The sequence below is a fragment of the Panicum virgatum genome, chromosome 5K, assembly GCF_016808335.1.
Source record: "Panicum virgatum strain AP13 chromosome 5K, P.virgatum_v5, whole genome shotgun sequence".
In the NCBI taxonomy this organism is placed as follows: domain Eukaryota; kingdom Viridiplantae; phylum Streptophyta; class Magnoliopsida; order Poales; family Poaceae; genus Panicum; species Panicum virgatum.
The window spans coordinates 16,090,058-16,110,700 of NC_053140.1; the positions used below are offsets into that span (position 1 = coordinate 16,090,058).

At 44.6% G+C, this 20,643-nt stretch overlaps 1 protein-coding gene across 1 annotated transcript; it reads right to left on the reverse strand.

Moving 5' to 3' along the window:
* Nucleotides 1-4,825: 4,825 nt before the first annotated feature.
* On the reverse strand, nucleotides 4,826-6,603 carry LOC120710564 (peroxidase 1-like). The gene is made up of 2 exons (XM_039996212.1): nucleotides 6,110-6,603; nucleotides 4,826-5,744 (listed from the first exon to the last, which is right to left on the reverse strand). The coding sequence occupies exons 1-2, from the start codon at nucleotides 6,353-6,355 to the stop codon at nucleotides 4,983-4,985; spliced, it is 1,008 nt and encodes a 335-aa protein (XP_039852146.1). The 5' UTR covers nucleotides 6,356-6,603; the 3' UTR covers nucleotides 4,826-4,982.
* Between the last annotated feature and the right edge of the window lie 14,040 nt (nucleotides 6,604-20,643).

The window sequence follows — 20,643 nt, forward strand, 5'->3', positions numbered from 1 at the left end:
AAGAAAGAACCTCAATCGTCGGATGAGTCCTTGTATCTTTTTCCGATTTTTGCCCCTACGGGCTTTCTAGTGTCTAATTGAGTCTAGAGGTAGTTTAGTCTTTTAGTCTAGAGTTAGTGGGTTAAATACTCCCTCACCCTCTCTCCCTCTTTCTGCTCTTTCCTTGCGTCAGAACATAGCCACTCCTCCTCATCCCGTGCGCCCCTCTCTCCCTCTCGGTTCTCTCCCTCTCCTCTCTAGGACTAGGGTTTTTAGCCATGGATTCTTGAGGATTTTGTACTGAGATTGATCGGGAAAGGAGGCCCTTCCCTCCTTGTGCCCTCCGGGGTTTGAATTCATCTCATTCCTGCTCATCTTGTGTCTCGTTTGATTGAATTTCGATTTTCTTTTGTCGATTCATGAGCACGAGTTATTGGCTTGATTCTTGATGATTTCGTGACTCTTTGTAGTGATTCAAAGCCTTCTAGCCTAGTGCTATACCCTCCGGAATCACGAGTCCCCCGAATCGAAGTTGTTGTGTTCTTGAGAAAACCCCAATCTTGCTCGGAATTTCTTCGATTCCTCCCAAACCATGGAGTGATTCGTCGATTCCTTCCGTGGTCATGTTCACAAGTCTTTTGTGATCGTGCCTACGAATTTTGGTGAGATCTGGACTTGCTTTGATCCCTCGATCATCGAGTTTTTGGGCGAGGCGCGGTTTGAAAAATCATTTCTGGGCACGGGCAGAGTTTTTCCTATCACCGGATGAACCGACGTTTTTGAAAGTACCCACGTCGGATCAACCGGTGAGTAGGATTCTCATGCGTTATGGTTTTATTGTTGAGCCGTTGCACCGACGAGTTCCTTTTGTCGCTCATCGGTTTAACCGGTGAGTGGTTTTGTGATTTGTGCTATTCTGCACGTCGGTTAAACCGACGATGTGCTCTCTATGCACGTCGGTTTAACCGGTGACCACTGAGTCATTTTGCAGTCCATCTGGACAACTACACCGGTGATTGAATTTGATTTTGCCGGATCATCCGGTGTGTGCTAACACCGGTTGAACCGACGCCGTGTCAATCTCCACGTTGGATCAACCGGTGCTCGCTTCTCACTGCTGCCGGCTCTGTTCATCGGTTGAACCGACGCTGTTCAAATCTGTGTGTCGGATCAACCGGTGAGGTATATCGTGCTGTGTCTTGCACTGTTTCTTCGCGTATGCTTCCGCACTTGTTCACGCTTTGTTCCTAGGGGTGTTTAGTGTTGGTGTAACTCCTCCATAGCTACTCCACACGTCACCTAGGACTCGAGGGTTTGGGTGTACACTTGGGACTCGACCAAATCGCTTTCGGTGGTGAAATTTTTTATTTGGCTCCCATTCACCCCCCTCTGGTCGCCCCTTCGGTGCTTCACCAAATACTCCTTCCGTTTCTAAATGGTTGCCATCGTTAACTTTTTAGATGAGTTTTTACTATTTATCATGTTCAAACAAATTGATTAAATTTCATTTTGTCTGGTTTCAACATTAAACATGGCTTATACTTTTGCATGTTTATAATATTTTTTTTGCATAAGCTGAATGATCAAACGCGCCAGGGATTATTCTTATCTATATTCCATATTCCGGAAGGTGAATAAATCATGGCCTACCACGGCCCGTTGGGCACCGTCGCCGGCTTGCTAATATTTTACACGTGGAAATCACCAGCAAGCAACAACTTTCCCACAATAACAGCAGCTGCAGGCCAACCTGCTCATTTTTAACACGTGAGCAGCCAAAAAGAAAAAAGAAAAAAGAAACGGCCGCAGATGGCAAGGTTGTTAAGAGCCGTTCCAACCCTCCAACTTAGGTGATTTTTCATAGCATTAAATAAGTTTCCATGTAAGCAAAAAACTGAGGTGGTAGGAGAGTTAATGAGGAGAGAAAAAATACGAAAAAATCGAGTCTCATATAAGAAACCATGTCTACGCGAAAATCAAGACAAAAAAGAGGATAGGAGGGATTAAAGAGAGAGAAGAGATATGATGGATAATAGTTTATTTTGAAGAAACCATCCATTGGAAATATACTTTTTTATGAGTAGCGTTTATATGACATGGCAAGTATAGAAACTACTAGTATAGTGTCTTGGGTTAGGATTGGCCAAAGCAGTATGTCATCTTTTATATTCTTGTTTTACACTAATACTAGTAATATATTATGATGCTATATGTTTTGTGTATAGTATATTTAAAATATTAAATTGGTATAATCAACATTTTTAAATATTAGATTCAACATTTATTAAAACTTACTTTAACATTTCTAATAATCCAATTCAACATTTTACATTAAAATATTGAGGCAGTGTATCAAAGATGTTGAACATGTACATCAAAATTTTGAATTAGTACACTTCAAATATTGATTTTTGAAAAAATATCTATATTTGATCTTATTTTTTTGCATAAATTCTAAGTAATACGATTATGCAAATGGAATACAAAATATATTTATGGTTTGAGAGAAAAATATAATCAAAGCTTCAAATCCAAAGAAATCCCTTCCGTCACTCCTCCACATCATTCAACTTAACGTTGACACGTGTCCCTCTCCATATCATCCAAAGAAACAAGACGGAGCAAAGATCAAAATTTTAATGATATGTGGGCTCTAAATTTATTTATGGAGTTTTAACAAACGACCAATACATACAAATGTATGTTATAAAAAAAGGTTGTCTATAGTATACCTGGGTATTTTTCTCCTTCCTTACACCCGAATTTTAGGCTATTGGATCAAGATCTAACGATCCCTGTTCATCTTCAACCTTGAGTCATCCAGTTTTCTTCCTCAACCCATCTTCTTCTGCATGCCCACGCCCTCTCCGCCGCCCCGCCTCGCTAACCGTGGGCGCGGGAGGGTCTCGCCGGAGCCCCGCACCCCCGAACAACCGCCGCCACCGCGCCGCCGGGGCCGTCGTCGCCCCCGCCCCGGCCTGACCGAACCGCCCTCCTCCACCACCTTGGCCGGCGGCGCCATCGCCGCCGGCCTCACCGCCCCCGCCCCCGCGCCTGCCACCACCGCCGGGCCAGCCTGCCACCCCCAACCTTCCTTCTAAGCTCGGCAATGGAGATTGCCGGAGTCCAAACCCCAACTCCGAACTCTAACCTCGCCGGAGGTGGAGAAGAAGGTTGCCGGGATTGAGGAAGACCAGGTAGGTCGGTGTCTCCTCATTTGCTACAAATTCGAGTGTGGGGAGGCTTGAAAATGCTCGAGCATCATATAGTTTTCCTGTATATTAAAAACTTGTTGTTACAACTTTTATACATAAACTTACACGATTTGACACTGTCAAATCTTAATACATCCTATATAAAAAATAAAAGGGGTAGTGTTAGTTGTGTCAACTTTGCTTACTACTGACCGGAACCTTCTTACAGCAAAGCAAATAAACTCTTCCTCTGTCAGGCTTCCAGAAACAAACTCTCAGCCACGAGTATTCAACCAATCGATCTGTCAGTGTCACTTCCCAAGAGGATCAGGCTCGTAAACTAGACGAGAAATCTAGGTAATCGCGTCGGACCACGTTGTTGCATGAATTGTTTTATTTGGAACGTTGGGTGCGGGCTGCCATGGCACTCGCGGTCGCGCCACGCGTGAGATCTCGACATGTCCAATTCAGAAACGAACAATTCGTGGTAATCAGAGAGAAGCCACGAGAAATGGACTGGAGAGTAGAGATCCGACACAACTGACAACGCTGTGAAGGATTCATGAAGGAAAAACAGTGGGACATGTTCATCTCGTCTACTTGGAAACGATGCCGAACAAGAACGTTGCGCAATTGGCCGTTGAAACGTTGGTGCCTGATCACGTACTAGTCACGTGCCGTCCCTACCAAAGTCAACTCCTGTTTTCCGTAAAAAAGTGAACTCCTGTTGCGCCTCTGTAGCTGTCGGTGGTTCAGTGGTTGTGGTGGATCGGTCTCGATGTGGTGCTCGAGAGGCTGAGCCAGCCGAGGCCAAACGGGCTCGACTCGAGTCTTAGCAACACAGTAACAGAGGATCCAATTCCAGTAAAGATAGCATAATAGTAAGAGTTATGGGCTGTTTGGAAGAGCTCAATCTTAAAAAAAAAAACAGCTCGCACCACAGACTTCACTGCATCTTTAAACTTCACTCCAACAATTTACTCCATGGTTGGAAGAGCCACACTCCACAGATTTCAGATGCCCACTTTCTTCCGCCCCACTAGCCCGTTGTGCAACTAGCGGCCCAGATTGGTCCATCTAAACTTCCCCACTTCTATGCGGATCCTGCTTGTCAGGTTATCTTCTACGTCACTCCATCTCTTCTGGTGTGCAGGCAGTGGCGGGCGAGCCTCGGCGGCCGCGAGCCTGCGGCGGCGGTGAGCCTCGACAGGGTCGGCGGCGAGCCCAGGGGTGGTGGCAGCACTCCTGCGGCAGTGGGGATCACTGCTATGTGGGGTTGGGACTGTTGACTTTTTCTATTTTTTGTGAAGCAGTATGGAAAAGGTGTGTAACCAATGGTAATGGTAGATGGCTAATTATCTCCAACTCCACCTGCTCCCAAAATTGGTGGAGCGCCTCTTAGGAGCTCAAAAAAAAAACCTGGAGTGGCCTAGCTGTTAACCCTACTACAAGTAAATCACGATGAATCCAGATGCAATGTAGTATTTGCTTTTGAATGCTCAGTTAATTAGCTAGCTAATATATTTGTTGGTTTACCTCATTTTGTGTGCAACATCATCTCGAAACTAAACATTTCAGTAAACTAAACCTCATAGTAACAGTATATATTTGCCGTCTTACACAATTACAAAATCAACCAATCCATCACAACATAGGTAATGAATATTTCTTCAGAACTAGCACAATGAATCTTTCCGAACTCAAAAAGAAAAGGAAAATGAATCGAGCGTCATGCGTCCAATATCTAACTTCTTTTCTTTTTTTTGCCAACTCAGCTTGTTGGGCAGCGACTGAAACTATCGAAACTTGCTAGTTTACTCTGTTGCAAAACTTCCTGATCTCCCCCTGGCTGCCGGTGAGCACGTCGAGGTGGCCCATCTTCACCATGGCCGCCGCGAAGCGCGACTTCCACAGCGTCCGGTTGCGCGCGTAGAGGTCGACGAGCGCCGCCGTGTCGTTCCGGCTGAGCAGCGTGACGTCCGACGTGAAGAGCACCTCCCGCGTCTGCACGTTCCTGTAGTACTGGTTGTCCAGCAGGAGCTCCGTCCGGGGGTCGAGGTCCACCACCCGGTCCCGGCGGCCGGTCGCCGCGGGGCACCGCCTGCGGAGGTGCCGGCCGTAGGTGGCGTTCAGGTCCGCCGCGATCTGCGGATAGAGCCGGAAGGAGAAGGCGGAGCAGTGGGAGCGGCCGAAGGAGTGCGCACCGGAGAGCGCGACCATGTCTTCGGCGGTGAGGTTCTTGGCGGCGAAGGCGCCGACGAGCGTCGCGGCGTCGGCGAAGGGCGCCGGCAGGTTGCGGAGCACCTCGGACGCGTTGGAGGCGCGGCCGTCGCGGCGCCCCGCCGGCACGGCGAAGTCGACCCCGCCCATGGTGCGGCACGCGTCGCGCGCGGCGAAGGCGAGGATGTCGGCGCAGGAGACGGTCCGCCGGCACCGCCGCTCCAGCACGCGCTTCGCGCGGCTGACGACGGCGAACCCGCGGAGGCTGGGGAAGTTGGCCTGCGACGCCTTCTCCACCGACGTCGCGTTGCTGCCAGGCGCCGTGTCCAGCAGCACGGACGCGTCGCACCCCTGCACAGTGCCGGAACCAAGATTGAGTTAAACTCCGGGCCGAGTTTTAAATATAGTTGTGATAAAAACCAGATGTCGACAAACTCATAGTTCAAAAGATACACGAGAACATAATAGAAGTTCAAAAGATACCCGAGAACATAATGGAAAGATAGAAAACATACAACAAGTGTCATCGCGAAATAGTATATTAATTCTTTTTCAGCAATTTTTTGAGCTTCTTCAGCAATTTTTTGGGCCGAACCCCGGGCCATGGCACGAGTGGCTCGGGGTGTACATCCGCCACTGCCCCTGCATGCACTCCCAAGTGCATAAGAGCTTCATCGGCTGCCTTTGAGCAGATGCTAGCAGCAGCAGCAGCTTACCCTGACGAAGCAGTCGTGGAAGAAGAGGCGCACGAGGCCGGGGCCATTGCCGGGGTCACGGCGGATGGCGGCGAGGACGACGTTGCGGACGAGGTCCTCCGCCCGCGGACACGTGCGGCTGTAGTACCCGACTTGCAGGCGCGCCTCCGGCGGCGCGACGGAGACGGAGGAGACGACGGCCCACGACAGCAGAACGAGAAGAGCGGCCAGCAGAGGAACACCGGCGCCGCCGCCTCTGTTCGTCATCTCCGGCAGCAGGCGCTGTGAGTTTTGCGTCAGGATCTCGGTCCTGCGACGGCGGCGGTGCTCGGTTGATGTGCCCCTAAATGGAGAGGTAAAGAAGATGATGAAGACTTGCAATTTATAAACGTCGATCGATGCAGAGATGAACTGCCCGAGTGCGCAGCAGGCTACACTGGATGGTTATAGAACCGAGCAAAGAACTGAGCAAGAGTTGACCTGGGCATACAGAGCAGCAGGCCTTGGGAAAGGGAGCGTAGTGCTGGCTATGTCTGGTGGGTATCCGTTGGCCTTGTTTGGTTCGGTTCAGGTGCTAGGAACAGTAAACTTTGACCACTAATTACGGTGTCAAACAAAGTCAGTTTATAAAACCAACTTCAGAACCCCTGCGCTAGTGACCTTGAAGAATCTAACGAGGTCTTTGACGCGCGATTAGAGGATGGTTACTGTAGCATCACTGTAGCAAATCATCGATTAATTACCGCCATTAGATTCGTCGCGAAAAGTTACACCCATCCCTGAAAAGGTTTTGCAAATAGACTTCATTTAGTGCTTCATGCATGCGAGATTCTTTTTTTAGATTGCGTGCGTGCTAGTTTCCTAGCACATCGGCCTTGTTTGGCAATGCTATAATTCTAGCGCGCACAATTCCCGAAAAAAGAATCTCGCATGCATGAAGCACTAAATGAAGTCTATTTGCAAAACCTTTTTAGGGATGGGTGTAACTTTTCGCGACGAATCTAATGACGGTAATTAATTGATGATTTGCTACAGTGATGCTACAGTAACCATCCTCTAATCGCGCGGTCAAAGACCTCATTAGATTCTTCAAGGTCATTAGCGCAGGGGTTCTGAAGTTGGTTTTGTAAACTGGCTTTGTTTGACACCGTAATTAACGGTCAAAGTGGCACTATTCACTAGCGCTAGAATCCTAGCGCGCATCCAAACAAGGCCATCCAAACAGGGCCGTTGCCGCAGGCTCGTGAAGGCGAGCAGCAGGGAGGCACAGGGGTGGTGACGAAGAATACTGTATGGTATCCGTTGCTGCGGACATCCTGGTCTTGTGTGCAACGCTGAAATTTTACAGGAACCATGTGGGAATTGTGCTGTTCCCGGTAAAATTATTGTTTGGTTTTTGAGACACTTGTGCGAAAATCCAATGGGCATTCAGGGTTCTTTTGAGGTACATCGAGTTTCACCCAATGACCCAAGTTTCTCAAGTTGAATATGAACAATCCACTTAGTGATGAAAGGTTTCAGTCTTCCTTGCCACGGTACGATGAGGTTAATAGGTTATCTACTATTAGCATGCAAATGGACCTTTTTCTTGCAGAGCATGCCAAAGGATGTTCTTCTCAAATACAACATAATTAAATAAAGTAAGAAAATGAATATCTTTTCTGCAACGCAATCAAGTGCGGATCTTAATATGATAGTTATTATTAGCAATATTTGCTCCACTTGCTACATTACTGACTTCTGACTCCTGTCAACTTTTTTAAAAGACATCTGGGGTTATCTAAGTTAACCATTCCGAACTCTGTTTGTAAAACTTTTTATACTTTAAGTTGATATTTGAAAATATGCGAGTAGATTTGTCTCGCAGTTTAGTTTCAAAATTTACTTTTTCAATATTTTATAACAAAAATTATTGGTCAAAATTGTATTTTGAAAGATATTTGCTAATTTCCAAAATAAATTATATTTTTTTGGAGAAAATATGTGGTAGGTCGAAGCATATCTCTCTCTTTTGTGAATCCTACAATTTTATATTGTTGCACACATTTACATCCACGATGCTTACACTGCTTGAGAAAGCCACATCAGTGCCGGTCACAGGACGGCTTAGTGCCGGTCCCTGTGGCCGGCACTAAATGGCCGGCACTAACGTGAACAAACGTTAGTGCCGGCTACTCTCACCGGCACTAACGTGTGCATGTTAGTGCCGGCCCGAATTACCAGCCGGCACTAACGTGCCCGACCCCGCCCGGCGCCTGGCAGCAAGGTTAGTGCCGGCTGGTAATTCGGGCCGGCACTAAATATTTTTTTCTTTTTTATGTTTCTTTTCTTTTTTTGTTTTTATACGTATTGCTATGCGTATTTGTACCATATGTGACTACGTACTCGTACTCTTTGCATTGCACAGTAATATTAGGACAGCATATCACACTAATATTACATATATATATTTGTCATATATGGAACACTTAGGAGTTCAAAAGTACTTGAGATATTACAAATTATTAAGCATCAATTATAATAACGTATCAGCTTCCTCGTCGTCGGATCTTCTTTGGCGATGTTTGTACAGAGATCGCCATGAAATTCGCCCTTAGGATTTATGACTTCATCGAGGAGGAATCCGCACATAGCTTCTTGAATTGCCCTGATCCGAGCCATTTCAATGACTTCTTCTTTCATCCACCAACGCTGTCACATTTTCAGATAAAAACTTGAGAATAAAAAATAATAAATTAAAATAATGAGCAGATATGATTGTGGTCAAGTACATTGAGTGCCTCAAATGTCATTTGCCCTTTTTCACTAGCAAAGTTGTTGATCCACTCGCATACGTAGTATCCACATAAGTTGTTTCCTTGCTCCTGTCTCCAACACTATGAGCAAATATGGGTTACGATATAGAATTTTCCTGATGTTTATTACGAATGACACTAGTAGTGAGAATATATTCATACCGGAAAATCAGTCACCCAACGAAGAGGCTCGATTTCACCTTTCATGCCTATGTGTTTGCGGAGGTAGCAACTCCATGCAGTATTTATCACCTCGATGAGATCTTGGTACTTTGATTTATCTTGCCTTAACGAGTCGTACACCAAGACCTTGTGATCCTCAATCCGAATACAAAGCAATATCCAATGAAAGCTATGCATATACATACGCATAACCAATTAATGTTGATTATATATAATAGTTACTAAATAGTATTATTAATACGAAGGGATTGAAAAAAAAGAGACTAAACGACTCACTTATGATTGTATGACAAGAGAATGAAGGGACACATGCTATTCTTACGCAACACTCTGTATATAACATTGACTATGTCTTCAGGCTTTTGCGCTACCGATTGCTCATGTATAACATCGGGGTCCAAGAACCCGATGTTATGGAAGTTCTTCTTTCGGCAAATTTGAATTTTTGACCTACGAGACACAAGAAAAGCGGGGATCAGTCAACATACAAGGCTAAAATAATGAAATGAGAGACAATACTTACATGCACCATACACTGATGAGGGACTTGTGAATGGCATCTTGATGGTATAAATCGTAAAGTGCTTCAAACTCGACATATACATCTGCCCCCGCCAGAAATGCTCATCTTTAATCCGAGCCGGGAACATCTCTAATTCATTAGCTCTAGATTGCACAGCAAACCATTTGTGTAACTCGGCCATTCTCGTTGGTAGGAATGGTAGTAACTCTGGTCATATCAAAGGTTCACCAAGTACAAACTTTTTCTTGCCGCGGGCATTTTGTAGGGCCTCTCCAAGCAATTGAGCCCTTATCTGGTTTGAACAATTGGATGGCCTCTAATATCTGGTTTCATAGTTGAAGGTTCAAAATCGAATTTTTGCAATAGTTCGAGTGTGTAAACCGGACTTTTTCTAAGAAAATGTTGTGGCAGTTTTTCTAAGACACTTTTTCTGCCGATCACACTCGTTCGCTCGAGATTAAGCCCTTGTTTAGATGCATAAAGTTTTGGATGTAAAACACTATAGTACTTTCGTTTGTATTTGATAATTATTGTCCCGCTATGGGTTAACTAGGTTCAAAAGATTCATTTCGTAAATTATAGGCAAGTTGTGTAATTAGTTATTTTGTTTAGTTATATTTAATATTTTATGCATGTGTTTAAAGATTCGATGTGATGAAAAATCTTATAAAGTTTTGAAATTTTGAAAGTACTAAACAAGCGATAAACCGAAAAGTCACGCACGCAGCCAGGAGCGGCGCACCCGCGGATGATTCCCCGCCGGCGGTTGCATTCCCGGCTTCCCGCGTAGCGTAGAAAACACGTAGCCGCCACCCACTTTGCACGACTTAGGCAAACGCCACCACACCACCCGTCCGTCGGAATCCACCTTCCCGAAGTCTCCCGCACCAGGTCGCGTGGGTGGCGCTCGGTCTGAAAATTCACTCGGTCTGAAAATTCACGGCTAGACGCCCATCAACCTGCAAGAGGTGCGGGTCGGAGCGCCCTTGTCGTTGCCCCTTTGCCCCGTCAGAGTAGGAAGTGGGTCACAGATCAACCCGCACCTCACATTATACAAACCGCACTGACCCGTGGGGCACCTGGGGTCGAACCTACATGTACGTATGGTTGTTTTAGATTTGAGCGGGTGATTTGGTTTGGCATACCACTCAGCCATGCATGCGTACCGGGAATAACTGTACAGAAATTATGCATACTTAAAGCTGCTGGCATTTGCATATTAACTAATTGTTAATCTACATAGAATATAAATCACAAAATATTATGTAATTTCAAATAACAAAGTGTGAAATACTACTTAAATCACAGAGACTCCAACAAGTCTGGCTGAGAGGAACATTAACTCACTCCTAAAAAAGATTTCCTGCCAAAGTCATATGAGAAGCATGTTCAGAAAATAAAGTTTCAGAAATGAACAAATGGATCATATGCACAACACATCTGAACTGTCTCTCATTTTTGCACTCTACAAGATCAACACATGGATCTGAATATTTGTTAGATAAACACCATCGATCTCAGCTCACTATTATCATCAGCATCAATCATTTTGTATCCTGGATGAATCATGCAAAATGAATCTAAACTTCAACTCCTGCTGCAGCACTAAATTGCTTGAGGTAAAAAAAAAATGCAGAGTATAAATGCAGTGAACTGAAACAATGGAAAAGGCAGTATGAAAGCAGTGAGCAATATCATCCCAGCCATGGTCTCTGGATCTCTCGATTCATCGGGACATTCTTCACGCGGCACTATCAACGGAGGGATCGATTGTTTGGACTGCTCTCCGAGCTGGGGAACGTTGCATTAATCAGCCAATTCTTGAGGTTGCTTTAGCACTTTCTGATCTGCCAATCATAATCCGATTCCCTTTCTTTCTCCTTGGTGGGATCTTTAATGAAGTGTGCCTTTGTAACCGGATCTATTTCTGGCTTCTTGTTCGCAGCCTCCCTCTGTAGCTTGCGCTTCAGCAAGAAGGTTTGAAACGATTCTTCTTCCACTTCCTCTTCTGGAGCCTTCGCTTTCTTCTTTCTTTGCTGCTTATAAGATGGCTGGACCGAAGGTACCGTGTATGCCCTCTGTCGCTGACTCTGATTCTGTTGCGCGGCTAGTGATGATGCCGGACTGGGCTCGCTTTGTGCGGCTGGTGATGACGGATCCATGCTGGGGTACCATGCAGGAGGTGGAGAAGGTGGACCAACACTAGGATTCCTGTCAGCTGGCGTTGGTGATCTTTGCCTTGAGCACTGAGCGGAATCTGTGGATGCTTGCACCAATCTTATGTTGCACTTTGGCCAAGCAATCCATGTGTGTACATCATGTTGTAGTTCTGTTTCTTCAGGATCTATAGGGATCGGGAGGTCTATGTCTTCCCAGCGTTCTTCAATAATTTGATCAACAAAGACTCTGGCGAATCCTTCAGGAATCGGCTAGCAATGTATTGTCCCGCCTTCTTCTTGGATTTCCGTATAACCCTCAGCACAAACTTTGAGCTTTTTCCCATAAAGAACCAGAAGCTCACAGTGGGTCCTAACGATGTTGTCGTCAATGGGGTCACTCGGACTGTCGGCACCCAAATTAGGGTGCTCCGTGGAAGCAACACTGCTACGACGCTGAGAGGGGGGGGGGGTTGATCTCCACATTGCCAGCTGGTTGATCCGATCGTTGCCCAACTGTTGCCTCAAGTGACTTTATCCGGTTTTCTAGGCTACGGATCTTCTCTGCCACTACTGCCTTGCTTCTGCATCGGCTTTGGTAGGTTTCGAGATCTCCGGAAAAGCCATATTTCCATGGAACTACGCCCACGCCTCGGGTCTGTCCAGTGTGTTCCGCATTCCCAAGAGTGTAAGTCAGCTCGTCATTCTCTCTGTTGGGCTGGAAGGTTCCTTCTTCCGTACGCCTCATTGCGTCGTCGAGTCTTTGGACAGCCCCTCTTAGTACGTCGCTAGTCACAAACATTCCATTGTCGGAGTCTAGTGTGCCTCCATGAGTATAGAAGTAATACCTTACTCGTTTGGGCCAACTCAAGGTATGCGGTACGATTCCTTTTGCAATTGAATTATTTTCCATCTTTTCCCATTTCAGAACAACAACCTTATAACCTCTATGCCCAAGTCTATGGAAGTTTATCTTTTTGCTAGCATTCATTTTGCCTTGAATCGAGGCTGCCATGCTGTCAGCACTATGCTTGTAGTTCACGAATTCATTCCACCACTCTCGTTGCTTCTTCCAGACTTTATCAAAATCTGGTGTGAGGCCCTTGTTGACAAAGTTTGTCACCAATTTTTTTCTTAAACGAGCCGAACTGAATTGCCATCTTCTTAAATGCCCAACCCTTTACTTTGTCAGCTTTGCCTGGGGGAAAGTTGAAGTGCAACGACACCTCTTTCCATAACAAATCTTTCTCTGAATCTGGCACGATATCTTCAGGTCAATCAGAGACTTTATTTCTCTTCCAAACCTTATACTTTATGGGGACGCTTTCCCTAACAAGATATCCCAATTGATTTACAAATGTTGTCTTAATTTGACCAGGGGCTAGTGGCTCGCCGATTGCTTCGTCGATCTCCGTGATGGTCGTACATCCTACCATCTTCCTCTTGGAGCCACGTTTCCATTTAGGCTTCGTCGATCCTGATGCCTGAAAGAATATCTAAAAATTAATACAAGTTGTCCACGCGTATATATATAAATTCTCAAATTGCAGGTGGGGCGGGTTGCGGACAGCCGCATGGCCACAACGCTTGCCGCAAATTAATAATCAAGCAGGTTGCTAGCAACTAGTGGACGTCGCGGCAGGTATGCGTAACCCGCATAACCCGCAAGCAAGTTTAGCTAGCTTTTTTTTTCTTCACAACGGTTCACTTGTCCGTATTGTTTCAAAAACATCATAAAATCTTTGAATGTTGAACAATTAAGTAAACATTCAAAGATAGATATCCCTTTGGACAAGGGTTCCAGATCAAAAATTATCATGATATTAGGTAACTTAAAATCATCAACAAAGCTAGCAACATAACACAAATAGTTCGCAGCTGGGCCGCATGTGTCACAAACAAGAATTTTGCGGGGCGGGTTTGCGGGCTAGTATAAGAACCCGCCCCGCCTGCAATATGAATAAATTCTAATCACATATATATTGACAAAACTTTTATCCTGATGCCGGAAAGAATATCTAAACTTTTATACCTCGGCTTTCTCGACGTTTTCTTCTTCCTCCCCACTAATATCTTACTGCTCGTAGCCATGATAATGCAAGTTTAAAAATTGGCTGCCATCGTTCTCGTCCTCATCAAACTCTGGAGCAATGTACCCAGTGCTACCACGAATGAGCTCGTGCATTAACTCATCTTGGTTGTCCGTAGGATCCATTTCCACTACCTGAAACAATAAAAAATATTAAGTATGTTCTACTACTAGTTCAATTTGCACATAAGCATGGAACCAACAGCTCCTGAACACGAATCAGCGGGCTTCATCATATAGGGAACATATCTAGTGCAAACCACACTCTTCGTGAAAACCCGTGCAAACCATAGCAAAAAAAGTCGTCTAAATTCACCGAAAAATCATAAATATAGATGATATGATGATACACAATCTTGTAAAATATCTTGTCAAAACTCGACTTCGTTTGTGAAATATAAAAATAACAAATTTCAAGCCAGAAAGTTGTCCAGATGATTTGTTAGAAATTTATCTCACAAACGAAGTCGAGTTTGGACAAAATATTTTACAAAACTGTATATCATCATATCATCTACATGTGTGATTTTTTTGGTGAATTTAGACGACTTTTTTGCCGTGATTTGCACGGGTTTTCACGGAGTTGTAGTTTGCACCAGATATGTTCCCCATCATATAATCAATCAAATAGCTTCAGAATGCCCTTAAAAAACTAAATAGCTTCCATGACAATTCAGGAATCACTTGTTCAATTCAATAGAGAAATTAATGTTTAGCAAAGGGAATGGCAACAAACATATAAATACATGTGCCTGAAGCCAGATTATCACTAAAGGGTAGCCATATGCTATTTGTAATGTGCCTGCTCTCAACGCATTACAAAAAGTATGATAATTTTCCATAGTAAACATTTGTAATTGAAATGAACCAATTCTCCTAATTTTTTTGGTATACACAAAGATGGAAGCCAGGTACATTCCATTGCTGCAGGTATCTAGAAGGCCTACACTGAATACAATTGAAAATTATGGAGCCTTTCCTAACTGAGACCTTCTCAAATAAGATCCGCAAAAACATATTGCAGCGAGGACACTCGTTGAATTGTTTGAAGCGCTGGATGGGAAAGGGTTGTAATCATTACTAGCATGTTTCTCGGATTGGAGATTTCTCAAGGTTTGCTATTCAACTTTGGCATATTAGTCATTTTTTTGCAGCATGATAAATCTGTTTGTTTTAGTATAATACAGCCAAAAGGAACTTCACCGGGGCTTCATGGAGATAATTGTTTAGTATAATACAACCAATGCAGATTGATTTGAAGGATTACTATTTTTCATTCTGACATATAGGACGTGTGCATGCCAGAACTGTAAGTAGTGTCAAGGGAGAAGTAAGGTTGCTCCATGATACAAGATTATTTCAAGGAATTAAAGGGAGCCGAGAATTGATGTAATTGTAGTCCTAGAGTTATGGATCACTTGGACAGCACTAAACTTACAGTCAATAATTCAGAAGGTGATGCAAAATAAATTGATAGTTAGAACACCTTCTGAATTCCACAAGACCCACTCTGACTATGCTTGACAATTGTATCCTCCCACTGGTATTACAATGGTCACTATAAGTTTGATTTGGACCATTGTAATACCGTGCGTCTAATTCTGTTGTTAATTATCCTCCCTGCTAACACGAAATTATTGTAGGTGCGTCATAGGAAAAGGTATTAAATAGCCTAGTTTATTATATCAAACAATATGAAACCGAACTGAATTGGATACGTTGAAATAAGCCAGATTTCATATGGCAGTTGGATTAATTTCAAAACCTCGAAACAAGAGTTCCCAATTTAGATACCATCCATTGGTGCTATGTGAATGTGAGTACATTCCATTGCTGCAGGTAATATAACAATGGAACTCAATGGGCATAATCATTTCATTTTCATATATGCATGAAAACTGCTTGCAAATTTAGTGATTAATATATGGAACTGAATTGTCTTAGCATATGGACTGAATTACTAAATGTTTATCAGTGATTATTGCAATTTTACACATAATTCCTAGTCCAGATATACCAAAATTATGAATTAAATTTGAGTGAACTCACAAAGCCATATATGTAACATATACTTGAGCGAGGAGCCGACGAGGTCGGGCCGTGCGGGGCGGCCGGGACGGCGGGGGCAGGGTGCGCGGAGTCGGGGCGGCCGCCGGGAACGAGCTCGATCGGCGGTGCACGCGGGCGAGGGCCGGCCCACGCGCGGCCGGGGACGGCGGCGGCGGCGGTGCGGGCAAGACGAGGTCCGGGCGGCGGGGCCGGCCGAGAAGGCGGGGGATGACCGGGGCGGCGCGCGTGTGCGAGGACGAGACGAGGGCGGCGGCGTCGTCGGGCCGGGCAGGCAGGCTTCGGGTCGGGGTGGCGTCGGGGCAGGGTGGCGTCGGGGCAACGAGGCCGCGGCTAGGTACGGCACTGGCGGCGCGGCAAAGGACGAGACAAGGCTGGCGGCGCACGCGGGCGAGGGCCGGCCGGGGACGCATACGCGGCTGGGGACGGCGGCGGCAACACGGGCGAGACGATGAGGTCCGCGTCGGGGCAGGGCGGCGTAGGGTAGGGGCGGCGTCGGGGTCGGGGCGTTGGGGCAACGAGGCTGCGGCCGGGGACGGCGCCGGCGCCGGCGCCGGCGCGGTAGAGGACGAGATGAGGGCGGCGGCGGCGCGAGCGATGCACGTCGATCTGAAGAAGGGCGAAGAAGTGAGGGAAGAAGGGGCTGGATCTCTATTTTTGGGGGCAGAGTGGCAAGGTTAGTGCCGGCTGGCCTTATCAGCCGGCACTAACGTGCGCCCGTGACGTCAGGTTAGACAGGTTAGTGCCGGCTGGTAATACTAGCCGACACGAACGTGCTCAAGTTAGTGCCGGCTCGGAATACCAGCCGGCACTAACCTGTACCATCTGGCGGGAACCGAAATTTGGCAGCGCCAATTCCATTTTACCCTAAATTTTTAATATTTGCAATAATATCACAAAAATTTATTTGTAATAGGCTTAATAATTAGAATAATATAACAAAAATTGATATCTTAAATTTGTTAGCATATTGTTAATTATATCTACACACTAACAATAGTAATCGAAGTAAATTAGCAAATATGCTACCATTATCAATTATGGGTAGCTTATAGGGTTTATATGTGTATATGTTTATGTTATTTGTAATAAATCGAAAACATTTCATTTTCATCCATGCAAAAATATTCAAAAAACTTTTCAATAGTAGCCTATACAATGATGTAATCAATTCGCAAATTACTTGATTATTTGTTTGTAATTTAATGTTTCAATGCTTCTAGTAATGCAAAATTAGTGAACGTAAATAATATTTATGCCATACAAAAATATAATATTATCTAAAGATGATGTTGTGTCCTAATTAGACAAATAGTATCGAGAATTGAGATAAATACGATGCGGTGCGTTACATTACACCACTGAATGAGAAAATACAATATATAACTTATATAAAACTACTACTCATTATTATTATCTACTAGAACCTTGATAATCTTCCTTTTGACGAAAGTGCCTTGAGCGGGATCACGACGTAGGTAAGGTGTGTCCTCTTTGGATAAGAGGATACTAAAATCAACGTCAACTGAGAATGGGGGAAGGTCATCAATCTGGTCATAATCTTCCGAATTGTCCAAAATATCCTCAATTCCAACAACTTTTCTTTTTTCTGGAAGAACTATATGCCGTTTCGGCTCATTTCCAGCCTTGTCTGCTTCAGGCGTCTTATCCGACTTCTTCTTCGGTTTGCTCGACATGTCCTTCACATAGAACACTTGTGTCACATCCTTGGTTAAAACGAATGGTTCATCTTTATATCCAATCTTTTTAAAGTCAACTATGGTCATCCCATACCGGTCCTTCGTTATGCCTCCTCCAGCCACCCATTCGCAACGAAACAAAGGGACAACTATGGGTCCATATTCAAGTTCCCATATCTCCTCTATGACACCATAGTAGTTGTTCTTTTCTCCATTATTGTTTACTATACACATACGGACACCACTGTTTTGGTTGGTGCTTTTTTTTGTCTTGAGCTCTCGTGTAAAATGTATACCCATTGATTTCGTACCCTTGGTATTGCTAGATGGCGATTGATGGTCCCCTAGCCAGCCATTGAAGTTTTTGATCAACTGTGTTGTTGCCCAATAATTTTCGTCTCAACCAGCCGTCAAAAGTTTTTATATATTGGCGTGTAATCCAAGCAAGATTCTTCTGTGGATTTTTAGACTGTATAATATTCATGTGCACATCAATATATAGAGCCACCTTGGATGAATTTTGAAGAACCGTGAAATTTGCTTGGCCGAATTCACTACAAGAAATATTCACATTACATTTCTTTCCTAGTGTACCTTTTCCCTTTAGTCGCCCCTCATGGTGTGACACGGGGAGCCCAATCGGATTGAGATCAGGAAGATAGTCAACGCAAAACTCAATGACCTCCTCAGTTCCATAGTCATTAGCAATGCATCCTTCTGGCGATAACATTTACACACGTATTTCTTCAATACTGCCATGAACCTCTCGAAAGAGAACATATTGTGTAGAAAAACAGGACCCAGGATAGTTATTTCTGTCACAATATGAACTAGAAGGTGTGTCATAATATTGAAGAAGAAAGGTGGGAAGACCATCTCGAAGCTGACAAGACATTTGACAATATCTTTTTGCAGCTTTATTAGATTATTTGGATTCATTGCTTTCTGCGAAATTTCATTCATGAACGCACAAAGCTTTACAACTGTCAATCTCACATTCTCCGGTAGAACACCCCTCAGTATAACTGGAAGTAATTGTGTCATTAGAACGTGGCAGTCATGGAACTTCAAGTTTTGGATTTTCTTCTCTTTCACATTTATTATGCCTTGTATATTTGAGGAGTATCCAGACGGGACCTTGATACTATTCAAGCAATCGAATATACTTTCCTTCTCCTCTTTGCTCAGATTATAGCTGGCAGGTTTTAAATAGTGGCGTCCTTTGTCTCTCTTCTCGGGTTGCAAGCCTTGTCGTCCAGCTAGCATCCACATGTCGCTCCTTGCTTCCATTGTGTCTTTTGACTTACCATACACTCCCAGAAAGCCTAGTAGGTTGACGCAAAGATTCTTCGACAGATGCATCACACCAATTGTGTTGCGAACCTATAAGACTTGCCAATAAGATAGGTTCCACAATATAGACTTCTTCTTCTACATTGGAACATGTCCCTGGTCATCCTTCAGAATAGGTTGGCTACCGGGACCCTTTCCAAATACTACCTTCAAATCCTTGATCATCGAGAACACACGCTTTCCATTACGGAACAGAGACTTAGGACGAGTTTCGGGCTGTCCTTTGAAATGCTTCCCTTTGGTTCTTAGGGGGTGATCGGTAAGAAGGAATCGACGATGCCCCATGTATACGCACTTCTTATAGTGTTTCAAATAAATGCTATCGGTTTCATCATAACAGTGGGTGTAGGCCATGTATCCCATGTTCGACTGTCCCGAAAGTTTTGCAAGTGCAGGCCAATCATTGATGCATACAAAAAGCAAAGCTCGGAGGTTGAAAGACTCCTGTTTATACTCATCCCACACATGTACACCTTCTTCTTTCCAGAGCAGTAAGAGATCATCCATCAAGGGTTGCAGGAACACATCAATATCATTGCCAGGTTCTTTTGGCCCTTCTATAAGCACCGGCATCAGGATGAACTTACGCTTCAGGCACAACCAAGGAGGAAGGTTGAACATACATAGGGTCACGAGCCATGTACTATGAGCGCTGTCAAACTCACCATACGGATTCATTCCATCCGCACTTAGAGCAAATCTTATATTCCTTGGGTCGTTGTCAAATTGAGGGTACTCTCGGTTAAGGTTTCTCCACTGGGACCCATCTGCTGGGTGTCTGATCATGTCATCCTCCTTACGGTCTTCTTTGTGTCACCGCATCAACTTAGTGTTATCATTGTTTTTGAAAAAGCGCTTCAGATGTGGTATTATAGGGAAGTATCACACCAACTTTGCGGGAACTCTCTTCTTTACCGGTTGCCCATCAACATCACCTGGATCATCTCGCCTGATCTTATATCGCAATGCGTTGCAAACAAGACAAGCTTCGAAGTTCTCGTATTCGTCGCGATACAGGATGCAGTCGTTAGGACATGCGTGAATCTTCTGCACGTCCAATCCAAGAGGGCAAACCATCTTTTTAGCTTCGTATGTTGTTGATGGCAGTTCATTATCCTCAGAAAGCATGTTCTTTACAATCTTTAATTGCTCACCAAATCCTTTATCGGTGACACCATTAGTTGCCTTCCATTTCAGCATCTCTAGTGTGGTACCCAACTTCTTCTGCTCCGGTTTGCAACTAGGGAACAATGACCTTTTGTGATCCTCCAACATCTTCTCAAACTTTAATGCCTCCTTCACAGTCTCATTGTCTTTCTGTGCATCAAGCAATGCCTGACCTATCTCGTTAGGTGGCTCCTCTTATGCAACATTTGCTTCACTCTCGTCCATTGGTTCATCTTGAAAGCCACCTGCTTCATGAACCCATGCCCAATCTGGAAGATCGTTACCACCATCGTCATCTTCTTCATTATCTTCTATCATAACTCCAACTTCGCCGTGTTTGGTCCAAAGACTATAGTTACTCATGAAACCATTCAAGGCCAGGTGATTCCATAGAGTATCTCTTTTTCGGAATTCCTTTTTATTTTCACAAACACTGCATGGACAACACATTAAACCCTTTGGTGACCTATTTGCCATTGCCACCTTGAGAAAAGAATCTAAACCCTGAATCCACGCCGAGGT